This window comes from Amblyomma maculatum, unplaced genomic scaffold (genome assembly GCF_055883805.1).
Source record: "Amblyomma maculatum isolate TAMU_Amacu unplaced genomic scaffold, ASM5588380v1 scaffold_20, whole genome shotgun sequence".
Taxonomy (NCBI): Eukaryota; Metazoa; Arthropoda; class Arachnida; order Ixodida; family Ixodidae; genus Amblyomma; species Amblyomma maculatum.
The window spans coordinates 4457967-4472668 of record NW_028146745.1 but is presented as its reverse complement, the minus strand read 5'-3'; the positions used below and the strand labels follow the sequence as shown (position 1 = coordinate 4472668).

At 47.0% G+C, this 14702-nt stretch overlaps 1 protein-coding gene across 1 annotated transcript in view; it reads right to left on the bottom strand.

The window, feature by feature from the left end:
- LOC146171543 (uncharacterized) overlaps nucleotides 1-14702 on the bottom strand; it is a 146822-nt gene that overhangs the window by 51495 nt on the left and 80625 nt on the right. Inside the window, exon 4 of the mRNA XM_084586480.1 lies at nucleotides 2426-2497. Coding sequence (XP_084442606.1) covers nucleotides 2426-2497 — 72 coding nt within the window. The remainder of the gene's footprint in view (nucleotides 1-2425; nucleotides 2498-14702) is intronic.

Sequence of the window (14702 nt, the reverse complement as noted above, 5' to 3'; positions counted from 1 at the left end):
TCAGCAGTGCGTATTAGTGGGCCATCCCATGCTGTTGTGACCTTTCTGAGAGCTGCTGCGAACTGTCCACTCAGAACTGAATAATCGGCACCAGTGTCGACGAGAGCAGTGACGTCTGTGCCATCGATGGAGATCTGTAGGTCAGCATTCTGGGGTGTCGTGCGGCAGCAGCTTCGAGGCGTCCCGTCTCGCCTTGGGTGCTCTGAAGGAGTGGTGATTCGGAGGTCGGCATCGTAGTTACTGACCTCGTCTGCCGACATATTTTCAAGCAGGAGCGTGTGGATCTTTTTGAACAACAGAAGGGCGGCAGCTCGCCTTTAACAGTACCTTTATGACCTACACCAGTAATCATTATCGTCATCATCAGCCTGTCAAACACCACTACAGAACGAAGGCCTCTCAGTCTTCCAATTAATCCGGTCCTGTGCTAGTTGCATCCACTTCACCCTTGCGAACCTCTTAACTTATTATACCCACCTAACTTTCTGCCGCTCCCTGCTACGCTTTCCTTCCCTTGGAATCCAGTTTGTTTGGCGTTTTGATGGAAGGTGTTTTGATAAAAGGTCTGAACTTTAAATGCTAAGATAAACAGTTTTATATGGCGGACACCAGCCTGAACAAAGTAGTTCGCTAATTGAGAAATGCGTTATTGTTCGCTAATTAGTTAAATCCGTTTTTTTTCTTTTTTAATGTTCATTTTGGGACCCGTTGGGACCCGTTCCCTCAGAGAGTAACTTCCGAGAGAAACATTTCTTTAAAAATGTAGTGCGAGTTAGAAGGCTCAGAATTGGCATCCTAATATGCGGATTCACTTATTAACATAGTAAACGACGTAGGTCGCTCCCCCTAGAGTCTGCATTCCTCTGCTAGCATCATCTCACCAGACGCAAACGCGGCGGTTCGTTGTCAATTTCCCAGCGCCTTGTTGATTGCGGCCGCGGTGACACCCATATGCCTCATGTTGCTAGTAGCTAACTCTATTTCTAATTCCTCACAATAAAGTTTTGGCTATGAAAGACTTTTAACCAGGGTTCGCAATCAGCTATCTCACTGTGACCTCTTTATGTCCTCTATTATTCTGTGTATATGCTGGCCGACTTGATTATGTCGCCGCGCGTCGCGGCTATACATCTGACCAGGCATGCTCGATGGTAAGCCAACTTCTCTTGCTCTTCATCGCCAGATCCTGATTGACATATTTCAGAAAGTTCCGCATTTTGAAATATTTCCGCAAAGATGACCATCCCAGCCGCTTTAGGCTGCGGGTAGAATCTTCGAGCGTTACCACCGGCTTCCGGCTCCCTCACCGAGCCATCGTCATCCCCTTCTGCAACACCCCTTCTGCAACGCCCGAAGAGGCGGCCTTATCCCTCTAAGTCTCTGTGAGCGCTCACAGACAGAAAAATAAGCCCCGCATATCTGGAGGAGATGCGGCAATAATGACCTGGTCCTATATTACTCATTTGGTATATAGTGCCCTACTAATTTGGTGAAGCCGTTCACGTGAATATTTTGCCTCACCTTGCGCAGATTGATGCGTTAGCGCAAGTCTCTATCAAGAGTTTTGCCCAAATTGTCTGTGAAAGTATTGTTCTGTCACGTGCCCATACACCATTCCGGTTGTGGCTGATGCAGCAACCTCTATGCCGGTTGGCCTTTGCGCTGAACGTGTGACAAATTACGACTACCGTACCATCGATATGCTTTTATTTTTCTGACACAGTGCTCTCAAAGTAATATCCTTTGCTCTGACTCTAGCTGACCACTGCTCTCATAAAGATTTCGCAAGAACTGCGCATCGCCTTCAATTGGGCTCACACTTTGTAGCGTACAGTTCGTCCGTCTCCCACTTGAAGCCCAAATCTCTTACACTGTTGCCAGTCCAATCAGTCGCTGATGCTGTTACTCCTGTTGCGTAACGGATAAAGAGGTCTGCAACTGCCTTCAGTAGACCATCAGTGAACAGTTTATACAGTGCAGGATGATTTTCAGTGGAACGTTGGCTTTTTGTACCCAGTTCCATGTCACATAAGACGTGAGCTCAACGCCCCTTATCGTTTTCCGTAAAAATGCCATGTAGGTCGCCTATTTGTTTAAGATAACTGGACATAGCTTGTATGTTCCACATACACGGTGTCTCGCCTTGTACATGAAAGTATCAACATGTGCGTGAACGAAGAGCACCTGCTGTTAAATAGTGAAGCGCATGTCACAATGTAGAGTTCATCTGTAAAACGTGATTTAATGCTTATTTACATTGTCCGGATATGCAGCACAATGACGGAAGTCAGATATAGATTATTGTCATTAGAGATTACAACGCAGGTAATGAAATATTTAAGTTCTTTCGGGATTTCATGATGTGTTCGTATAAAAGCTATACATATGAACTGTTATGCACAGAAATCAAAAAGCCAATACGTACCATGCATCTCGTGCCATCTTTTAGCTTCATGCCGGTCCTTCGTGGGCATAAGCAGCTCCTGTCCAATTTAACCTAGATTACAAACCGAGATGTAAATACACTGTGACTCATCGGTACCAACATCTTGTCCTCGCGAGAGAAGATTGTAAGATAAAAATTCGATAAAACTAAGGTTATTATTCCTTTCAGGATGATAAAATATCGACAGTAAGCAAAGCACATCCAGTTGTATTTAAAAATATCGGTTAAAATATTTCACAAATATGCAGCTCTGTTATATCTTCCCTTCAGATGTTGGAAGAAAGGCGGCAAAGTGAGAAAATTTTGACACCCAATAACGACAGATTGAAAGGAAAAAAAGTTTAAAGACATGATCAATGCGCTCCTCTAAAACTACATATGCGAGGTTTATTCTAAAATTCTGATATTTGTTGAATTGTCTTCTCTCTTTCAGCTTGCTATAATAACTGAAGATTAGATTGCCTTAGCGCTAAATGTTTTACGACAGAAGAAGTTTCTTCCATTTTATTTCACGGATTAAGAAAATAATAGAACGCCTGCTAGAGAATTGAACGAACAAATTGCTGAATGGACTGACACGCTTGTTACATAATTGCCTTAAATGCCCCGTTTTAGCGAGCAACTGGCATTAACGAGACTGAGTGAGAAAAACTATGTAGGTATGGCTATAGAAAGTCCAAGTAGACATATGACAGTACCGAGCATTGACTAGTCGAGGGGTTTATGTGATGTCACAACACCCCATGATATATAAAGCGCTCTCAACTCGGCCATCTCATGGGAAGTGTGAACTGAACCTTCGAAGGCTGTGATGTGAGGAGTAAGACATTTTATTCTTAGACTACGAAGGCAACTCCATACGATTCAGTTAAGGGGAACCTGAAGCGGGTTTTGGCATTTCGGCAAGAATCAATTGTTCTGATGAAAGGGATTCATAGGGAAAACGTGTGAAGGTGTTTCGCGCGAGCATATAAATGATGCCTAATCACCAATTAATCACCACTGCAGGAGTAAAAATGCTAATGATGATGTTACTGTTAAAAAATATAGAAGAAGCAGGGTGGACACCAAGGTCGCCTCTGACACTGCGTTTAATACCCGACTGTTCCCTCGCTGTCAGTGTGCCACATGCCGATCAATCTCTATCTCGCGCTAGTCGCAAACCTCGCCTTCGTCCTCTTCGTTCTGTTTGCAGGTTCCCGCCGAATCTACAACACGCTCCGCGCCCTGAGCTTAGATGGCTCGAAGCTGGAACAGTGTCACATCAATGATCTCTGATGACCACCATGATGAAGTCAACATTGACATGATATACTGCACGAAGGCCTGTTTCCAGCTTCCACCACAGGAGTACCAACAGTGCAGAGCAACGGGGGGCATGGTAGCACATTGTAGCCTACACTCGAGTTCAAGTTCTTCCGCACCTTTTGCTATACGCGCCGCAATAAAATACTTTGATTCGTCGTGTTCAGTGACCACGATACATCAATTACTTGCTTCCTGGAAGAGCCCACTATGTTGTGCGGCACCTCGCTGGCACCTGTGGCACCACTGTGGTGCCACAGCCTGTGGTACCACTTATGATGACTATCTGCGGTTGGTGGAAGGCGCCCAAGATGTCGTAAGAGCTGCAGACCCGAAATTCATGTTTCGCGCCGTGCTCCCCTTCACGCGTTTCCTCCCTTGGCAGGTTCACGCGTGCTCTGTCGTTCTCTTGGTGACTCCCTGTGTAGAGCTGTCTGTGCGAAGATGGAAACGCTGGCAAACCAGCAACAGTGCGCAGTGCTAGAAATGCACAGTTGTAGCTCGACGTTTTGACGGACATCTTCAACGGCAGCACTGCCACTCTCACGCACACAATCTGGCAGAACACAAAACTCTGACAAACACAAACTTCCATCGTGTTCTTTTTCTGCACGTTGGCCATGGTTTCTTTCTTTTTGCTTATGGTACTGTGGTCGGCACATTTTTATGCTGTTCGATAGTTCGTTTTTTTTCTATTGTTTGCTTCTGAATTGTTTTGTATTCATCTGATTCCTGGGCGTCTTTGTCCTGCATGTCCTCGAGGTCAGACCCGCGGTCTTTTTCTTTGTTCGGGAAGTCAGCTTCATAATCGTTTCCGAGGTCTTCCGCAAAGGTACAGTCTTGATATTTGAAGTGCACTGCTTCATCCGATTGCCGGACGTCTTTATCATAGATATTCTCGAAATCAGACTCGCGGTCTTTTCCTTTGTTCGGGAAGTCGTCTCACCGTCTCTTTCAAAGTTTTCTAGCATGAACGCAGTCAGTCACGTTCCACTGACTGAGCTCCCCGTCGGAAGCAGTGGCATCCTCATCACCTTCTTCACAGAGCAGAATATCGTCGCTTCTTTCTTCATCCTCAGGGCCTGCACTGCCTTGTGCCTCACATTTTCAACGGCGCCAACAAACCTTTTGGGTCGAAAATAGCGGTCAAGGCTTCTGATACAGCAAACACACAAAACACGAAGACTGCGAAGTATAAGTGTTATGAGTGTGCAGATCACCGGCTTGAGCTGGAAGTTATGCGAGAGAAGTGTAACTAGCTCACTCACAAGGTCGCTGAATTAATGAAAATTTTAAAGGTAAGAGAGCTATTGCAGTATGTGACGAAATGATGGACACCGGGAATGGAAAGGTCACATGAAGGGTACATCTTCACCACTGCCAAACGTCGTGGGGGTCGAGCAGCAACTGGCCGACATTATGAAGAAGGTCATCATTTGGAGAAACTCAAGGAAAGGGCGTACAACGGCCTTCGCTCAAGGTATACGACAGAAAATTGACCCAAGGTAGTCAGGTCCAAGCATAATGGTTAGAAACGCTATTGGAGATATAGAAACACTAGAAATATGGCAACAGAGCTGCCGCTGCTTCCGTAGGAAGCAGTGCGATCTAAAATGTCACACGCAAACGGTTCTCGTCAAGCCAAATATTATAGCCCTGATGAAAACTGGCTGCTCTCCTAGCCTTTCGGTGTATGTTGCCTATTCTAGTCAGGCAAGAGAAAGGGGGAACCCTGGCAGCCAATACGGTGGCGGCGATTCTACACCCGGCGTTAAACACTGATATCGAGAATGTGTTAACCGCGATCATACCGCACAAAGGAGGTAAGGAGAACGTATTCGTCCTGATGTGTACAGCCCGCCCAGGCAAAGGAATGCTGACTTTGAGCTACTAATCAAAGATGTACGAAGAGTAGCCAAGAATAACGATCTTGTCACGTTAGAAGACTTCAACGCTCCACACAAGAGCTGGGGGCACGTAGGAAAACCCACAAAGGGCAAGAACCTGGTACAAGCTGCTGCGCAACGGACATGGACCTCGTAACAAATTTTACGAAACTGACCAGACTGGGCAGCAGTGTCAGCAGGGATACGTCCCCAGACCTCTTTTTTGTAAAGAACACTGATGGCGTTTCATGGGAAAACATGAACGAGAGCCTTGGAAGTGATCCCTTCATCATTTTGATAACGTTGGCTTTATGCGAGGGTCAGATGAAAGTTAGAAAAATAATAACTAACTCGAATGCATTTAGAGAACATTGCGACAAGGAACCAATTAAAGCTATAAAGGCGCGGGACAAGGGATTCCACGCGGTGTATGAAAGAGCCGGAAAGGTTGTGAAAAAGATGAACACAGCCCCTAATGTGTTGAACATCTACTGCGGTTATGGGAAGCTTGAGGTATATGACTAAGAGGCGGAGGAGACAGGTGGGCAACAGGGAGCTCAAACTGAAGATTGTGGAGGTCACCGCTGAGGCAGAGCGGTATGCGCGAGAGCTCTGTAAACAAAACAGGGGACAGTTGTGCGACTCACTCAAACGAACCCTAGGGACGGCCAAGACTCAGACACTGCTGAGGAATCTCATCGAGTCGGCCAAGTCTAAGGCGAAAACAAGCATGACGCTTCACCGAATTGCCCACAAGTACCTCGGAGACGCTGAGTAGTTGCTGGACAAGATCCGAAAGCGGCACATGGGCGAGGTGGACATCCTCGGCTGCGCAGAAGTGTATTGAGGAATTGAAAATGAGAAACTCGACCATCCCATCACGAAGGACGAGGCGTACGCGGCGGCAAGAATGGCTGTCAAAAACACGGCGGCGAGTGCAGACAAGATTGGCGATGCCGAGTTAAGAAATCTAGCGGTGCATCCCGTAATGTTTGAATGAACACTGGGAGGCGGCGACAGTGCCAGAGGAGTGGCGGCATGCAGAAATCATCACCATTCCGAAGCCATGCAAACATCCATCTACGGCCTATTTCACTGACCTCATGCATAGGGAAACTGTATGAAATGATCCTTATGAGCAGGCTTCAGATCTATTTGGAAGATAAAGATCTCATGCCACACACAATGTTCATTTTCCGGCCATAGCTATCGACGCAAGACGTCCCTCTGCTCCTCAAAGAACAGTTAAATGCAATAAAAAGTTGCGCTAATAAGACACGGACGAAGGAAAGGTAGGACGCACAAACTGCGTTTGTGTGCATCCTACCTTTCCTTCGTCCGTGTCTTATTTGCGCAGCTTTTTATTGCATTGAACTATGAACCAACTAGCCCGAAAAATTTTACTCAAAGAAGAGGTTCTTAGAAATATGCCAAATCATGGACAGCACTTGATCATGGCTCTCGATCTCAAGGGGCATTCCACAATGTTAGGTATGAAGCCATACTATCGGGTCGGAGCAACCTACAGCGGGCGAAAGATTCATGTTTAAGTCAAGGCTTTCCTTACGAATAGGACCGTGACTATAGGGATCGGAGAATTGCAATTTGAAAAGATCCGAATGCCTAACAAGGGTACGCCTCACGGATCTGCAATCTCGCCTCTTCTCTTCAAAATCGCTATGGTTAGTTTGGTGGAGAAGTTGAATGCCATAGACAGCGTTCTGCACACAATGTACTACGATGACAACGATTTGGAAGACGGAGGGCTCGCTAGGTCTCATGAAGGAGGCTACAAGCAGCTGCCGACTGTGGCAATTGCTATGCAAGGGCTAGGGGACGTTCGTGTTCTCCCGAAAAATCTGTAATTCTCACAGTATAAAGGCCCCGACACGACAGTGAAGTTGAGCTCTCCGTTATGCTAGCAAGGCTTGCATACCAGAAGTGCACGTGCTGAGAGTGCTGGAAATGCGGATTCAGTCCAATCAGAGGTCGAACCACACTGTCAGATTGCTATCTGGATCTGCAGCCCAGCTAACGAGAGTGATTGAATGAATGACCTATAGAAGAAAGGGAATCAAAGGTGATGACACGCTCAAGTTATTGCGGGCGCTTGTGGTAAAATATCAACACCTGAGCCAGACGGAGAAAGACCAGATGGAAGCGATCCTCAGGAAGGCGTACAAGACAACTCTGGGGCTGCCAATAAGCACGGCAAACGCGAATTTAATGAACTTTGGCTTAACAAACACATACGAAGAGCACAGGAAAGCGCAGCTTGTGTCTCGAAAGATGAGGCCACAACTGCTACGGCGGTGGAGCTCTCTTCACTTTTGATGCTATCTGAAGAAAGGCCTTCTCGATGTCGGCAGTAAATGCAATTTCGTGGCGTCGAAAATTCAGAATAAGCTACAGCAGGTCGGAGTTTAGGTTCTTGCCGGTGGAGAGGGCACTGTTAACTGACATGCAGTCTTGTGCTTTCGAAGGTGCATCGAAATCTATGCAAACTTTGGTGGTAGAGCTCTCTGAACCAAAAACAGCACGATGAGGCATATAATACGCTCGAGACGAGGCGCTGTCGATTTCATCAGCTGGAACCCTTTCAGCAAAGCCTTTATCCAAGTAGTCGCGGATAGCTGCATCATGAACCACTATGTAGTCTACCCTTGCTAGGTCCCAGACGCCGCATCAACCTGGCCAGATGTTCTCTTGCTACAGCTTAGTTGCTGGCTAGCCCTTGATCAAGTGCTTTCCACTGGAGGTTTGCCTCCTATTGCCCATCGGTCAAAGTCAGAGAACGAGTGAAGTCTTCTCTCACGTGCTGCTCCTCGCTACCATGAAGACAGCTGATTGAGCAGATAGGATCTCCAGCTCCCAGAACGCTCGAAGTTCGTCTGTCAGGTTGGTGTCCATATCACAGACGTTGGTGCGCTGAATGGCTACGGTGGAATACGATACACCTGAAGCAGACAGTGGTATCGGCCCTTGCAAGGTCCAGTTGAAATCAGTCCTAAGGATGACCAAGGCCCCTTGCACTTTCCTTACTTTTTGCAAGCAGAATATTTCAATAATAATAAGCGCCTATACGAATTTCGATGCTTTGTGATAATTGGCGAGCTGGGGAGGCGGTGACATCCGCTAGTTTCTAATCAGCCACCTGACACATCTCAACAGCGTTTTCTGGAAGCAGCAGTTGGTCGGAGCAGATTTCTTTAATTTCGAGGGTTTCGATGCTGTGCTCATTCCGGTCGTATCGGCTTTGTAGCCGGAGGAGCTTGACTCGGCGTCGTTTTTTATTCATAGCGTCGGCCGAGCCTCCAAAAGTGTTATTGGCCACTCCTTCTTTGCTGATTACCTCAAGGTCAATATTTGCGAGAGCTTCTCGGTTACAAACGACCATTGACTGCCTCCGTTAAACAGGCAGCGAGCTAGGCATTTTCTTTCCGGCCCGTCGACCCACACCTGCGCCAGCTGCTGCATCACGGCGTTTTTGTTAGTAGCGGGTTCGCCCTCGGCGTTCGGTGCCAGTCGATCACATAGCAAAGTGATGTATCGTCGTCCGTACTTTGCGCAGCGTAGTGTCCAGTTTTTACATCCTTTCGTCATGTGCCCTCTTTCGAGCATCGGTAACACCTTTCTTCGTTTCGCAGATTTCTTTTCTTCTCATCTATTGATATCGAAGCATTGTAATCTGCCGATTCATGCCTCTCTGAAGCGCAAAAAGGGCATCTCTCTTTGCTCAAATTGGCACCCATTCGAAGGCTGACCACTGAGCCCTCGCCGTTGACGCTGTTGGGAAACCGTTCTCTGGCGCGGTCAGGTCGTGTTTCCTGAGAAGCATGCGTGCTTCCTCCCTGTACATTTTCCCTCCTCTCCACTTCCAGGTGAACTGATTGCAGAATGGCTTGGAGACTCGAGCTGTCGAGCACATCTTTGTCTGCATTGTGGACATTATATATAGTTCTGAACAGCCCATTCGGCCGGCAATACACGAAGCAAAACCGAGCACAGCATCGCACCATCATCATCATTATCAGCCTGACTATACCCACTGCACGGCGAAGGCCTCTCAAATATTTCTCCAATTAATCCGGTTCTGTGCTAGCTGCATTTACTTGACCCCTACGAACTTCTTAACCTCATCCGCACACCTAACTTTCTGCCGCCCCCTGCTACACTTTCCTTACCTTGGAATCCAGTTTGTTACCCTAAGCAAGCATCGGTTATCCTCTCTTCGCACTACATGTCCTGCCCATGCCCATTTCTTCTTCTTAATTTCCACTAGAATGTCAGTAACTTGAGTTGTTTCTCTGACCCACTCTGGACATTTCCTATATCTTAATGTTACCCCTACTAGTTTTCGTTCCATAGCCCTCTGAGTTGTCCTCAACTAAAGTAGAACCCTCTTGGTTAGCCTCCACCTTTCAGCCCCATACGTGAGTACAGGTTAGATTCAACTCTTGTATACTTTCTGCTTGAGCAATACCGGTAAGCTGCTAGTCATAATCTGTGAGTGCTTGCCAAATGCGCTCCATCCGAATCTTGTTCTTCTTATTTCTTTTTCATGGTCCGGATCTGCGGTTACTACCTGTTCTAAGTAGACATTTTAGCCCACTACTTCCACTGCCTTGCTACCTAACGTAAACTGATGTTCCTTCCTGAGACTGTTGAACATTGCCTTAGTCTTCTGCATATTGATTTTTAAGCCGGCCTTTCTACTTTTCCTGTCTAGGTCATCAATAATTATTTGCAGTTCATCCCCCGAGTTACTTAGCAAGGCAATGTCATCAGCAAATCGCAGTTTACTGAGGTATTCTCCATCTACCCTTATCTCTAACTGTTGCCATTCCCGACCTCTGAATACATCCTTTAAACTAGCTGTGAATAGTATTGGGGAGATCGTGTGTCCTTGCCTAAAACCTTTCTTTATGGGAATTTTGTTACTTTTTTTATGCAGAACTATGGTTGCTGTGCAGCCACTATATACATCTTCCAGCACTTTCACGTACGGCTCGTCTACCCCCTGAATTCGCAATGCCTGCATCTCCGCCGAGGTTTCAACTTAGTCAAATGCTTTTTAGTAATCAATGACTGCTATGTATCACGGCTGGTTATATTCCGAGCATTTTTCTATCACCTGGTTGATGGTACGGATATGATCGATAGTAGAGGACCGTTTCCGAAAACCTGCTTGATCCGTTGCTTGATTGCAGTCTAAGGTTGTCCTGGTTCTATTAGCGATCACCTTAGTAAATACCTTATACGTAACAGACAGTAAGCTGATTGGTCTGGAATTTTTAAGGTCCTTAGAGATCCCTTTCTTATGAATGAGGATAATATTTACATTCTTCCATGGTTCCGGTACCGTCGATGACACCAGGCCCTGCGTATACAGGGTGGCCAGCTTTTCTAGCACGATATCCCCCCCCGTCCTTTAACAAACCTGTAGTTTTCTGATCCTCACCTGCTGATTTCCCCTTTTCATAGTTTTTAATGCTTTCATCTTCATCTCGTGATTCGTCATTGGTGGAACGTCTGACTGTTTTTCCCTACCGCCAATCTCATTACGGTCCTGACTGCTTTGGCTACTGTAGAGATCTGTATCGAACTCCTCGGCTACTTCGACTATCTTGTTATATTCTTGATGACGTTGCCCGCCTTGTCCCTTATCTCAGACATCTGGTTTTTTGCCTATTCCCAATTCTTTTATTACCGCTTTAAGGCTTCCTCCGTTCTTTACAGCATGCTTAATGTTCTCCATGTTAAACTTGCTTATATCGGCCACCTTGCGCTTATTGATTAGCTTTGATATCTCGGCCAATTCTATCTGGTCTTTTGGACTGGAAGCTTACATACTGTGGCGTTTCTTAATCAAATCTTTCAACTCCTTGGACAGCTTACCGGCATCCTCTCTAACTATCCTACCGCCTAATCCTACAGCGCACTCAGTAATGATATCTCTTAAATTATTGTTCATTGATTCTAGGGTAATGTCGCCATCCTCGGTTAGAGCTGAATATCTCTTCTGTAGCGAGATCCTGAACTTTTCTGCCTTCCACCTCACCGCTAATTCGTTTATGGGTTCCTTTCTTACTAATCTGTTGCGTTCCTTCTTCAGATTTAGGCTAATTCGGGACCTCACCGTGCTGTGGGCACTGCATCGCACTTCCCCGATTATTTATACATCTTGCATAAAGGCGGGGGTTGAACACATTATGAAGTCAATTTTATTTTTAGTCTCCCCGTTAGGACTTTTCCATGTCCATTTCCGGTTCTTCTGTTTGATGAAGAAGGTATACATGATTCTTAAGTTAGTGCGCTCTGCAATATCAACTAGTAACTCCCCCCTGCTATTCCTGGAACCACGTCCATAGTCACCTACTGCCTGGTCACCTGTCGGCTTTCTCCCTAACTTTGCATTGAAGTCGCTCATTAATACAGTATACTGCGTCTTTACTTTTCGCATTGCCGATTCTACATCTTCGTAGAAGCTTTAAACTGCCTGGTCATCATAACTACATGTGGGTGCATAGTCCTGTACAACCTTCAGTTTATACCGCTTATTAAGTGTAATACGATGCCTGACACCCTCTCATTAATACTATAGAATTCATCTATATTGTCCGCTATATATTTAGTGACAAGGAAACCTACTCCTAGTTCTCGCCTCTCCGGCAAACCTCGAAGCACAGTACATGCCCATCCTTCAGCACAGTATATGCCTCATTCGGCCTCCTTACCTCACTAAGCCCTATGGCATTCCATTTCATACCCTCTAGTTCCTCTAACAGCACTGCTAAACTAGCTTCACTAGCTAGGGTTGTAGCGTTAAACGTTGCCAGGGAGAGTTTTCAATGGCGGCCTGTCCAGCGGAGCCAGAAATTCTTAGTACCCCCTACTGCGTCACAGGTCTGACCAACGCCATGATCAGTTGTTCCGCAGCCGCTGGTGACTGAGGGCCGGGGTTTTACGGAGCAATCATGAGAGGTTGCGGCCAATTACTGCACCTGCGTGAGAGGTTGCGGCCAACTCCTGTTCTTGTGAGGGAGTGCGTTGCCGGAGGTATCAGGTCGCGCCCCAAACCTGTTTATGCAGTTCCATCGACACGCAGAATTTTTTTTTATCCGATGGAGAATTGCTCGGCATCGGGATTTGAACCCCGGTCCCCTTGCATGCGAGGCAGATGTTCTACTGCTACGTCATCGCTGCATCGCATCGCACCATAGGTGTCAAATGTGACATCTAAAAGTTCAAGTTCTGCAATGTTTCGCTGCAAATGATTATGGAGGCGTCCCAGCGCGTTCACGTCGCTGAGAGCTCTCACCTGAGGGAGGTTTAACAGCTGCGTAAGGTGTTCATGCACGAGCACGTCCTGATGCCCGAAGCGCTCTTGGAGTGCCTTTACAGCGTAGTCGTATTCATCCGTCGCCTGGATTCCGGTAAAAGCTGCCGCCGCTTTCTCTGTCAATACTGTTTGCAGGTACGAGACCTGTTCTATGCTGGTCAAGCCGTTATTCTCGTGGATTGCTTGCCGGAATGGTTACCAGAACGGTTGCCAGTTGAGCTTGTTGGCGCTGAATTTCTGATGCTCCAATTTTTGATGCTCTAGCTTGAGCAACCTCAGTTGTCCCGAACGGGCCACAGCTGATCCGGTCGCAGTTTCTACTGTATTCAGTGTATTCAGTGCAGTTCAGCTGTTTCATGTCTTTCGAAACAATATCCAACTCATCTGATATTTCCGCGACGAGGTTTCGTTGCTGAGGGCCGAGGTCGTCAGCCGTCGTTAGTTCCGCACACTACCCGTTGAGTCGGTCGAATTCGCCGCACGTCACTTCTCTCTTTGGGGACGCTCTATTGCCGTCCTTCGTTGCAGTTGGAATCGCTAGCCTCTGATTGTCGTGGTTCTTCGCTTACTCCCGGGTTTCGGCGCCAAACAATGTTTCCTTTGCATTGGAGTTAGAGAGAACGTTTTAGGACAACAACATTAGTTTTATTGTCAAAACTGCGCTCACAGAGGCACTTGCCGAAGAGCGTCTCAAAGAATCACCGCACAGCTCTGGAGACGCTGAGTGTTTCTCTTCCTTGAAGCGCACGCGAAACAGAAACAGATTCACCAGTCTCACTGTTCCGGTAAAACAGCTCACTCAAACTCACCTTTAACTAAAGCTGAACTAAAATCATGGTTGTAAAGTTATAAGTTACTATAACAGAGAGGCTAGAAAGATAATCGAACGGTTTGAGACCAAGCTGGTAGAACGCTTAGAAGCTGTCTTATTCCAACGCATGGAGGGCATGCTAACACATGTAGTCAATGAATTCAGCAAAGGCCTCGACTCAACAGAAGAACAAACAACGCGACGCTTTCAGAATCTAGAGGAGCGTATTACTACCTCCGACAGACACCAGTACAGACGTGGAAAGACAAAAGCTCCGGATCATCACAGCCCACCTCTACTCCTGCTGCACAAGAACACCCCAATCCCACTCAAGATATACTCCATATTCCAACTGTACAGGATCATCCTCCTCCTATAGCAGGTTCCTTTATGCCTATAATCCATGATGGCGAAACCTAGCTCAATGATCTTCAAGTGTTTTCCTGCTAAGGTGGCTCCATCACTCCTCTGAAAATTATTTCCGTCCTTGTAAGCACCTGTCCTGTCTCCAGAGAAGTAGGTCTACTTACGAGGAAGCTCGAGACGTCCTTTCGGCGTCAGGTTGCGACACCTCCGGCGCATGCTACCTATGTATGATTGCAGCTCAGGTCGGCACGGAGGCTAGGCCTAGTGCTGCCGCTGCCACGCTGGCAGAGGTAGCTTCGCCGGAGTTGCTTGCTGCAACTCCTGCCCTGCGTCGACAGCTCAACCTGACCATCGGCCTCAGGTCCAGCTTGGTGCTCCAGGTTCTTCAGCACCAGCGCCCATTCAGCCTTCCCAAAATGCACAACAGCCCGTAAGTGAACTCTTCTCTGGGCGGAGCATGGCTGTGGCCACCCAGCTAACACGCCGAGATGGTCATCCAACAGTGCGACCTGAGGAGACGTGCTCTCCAATGAACTTATCGGCTCG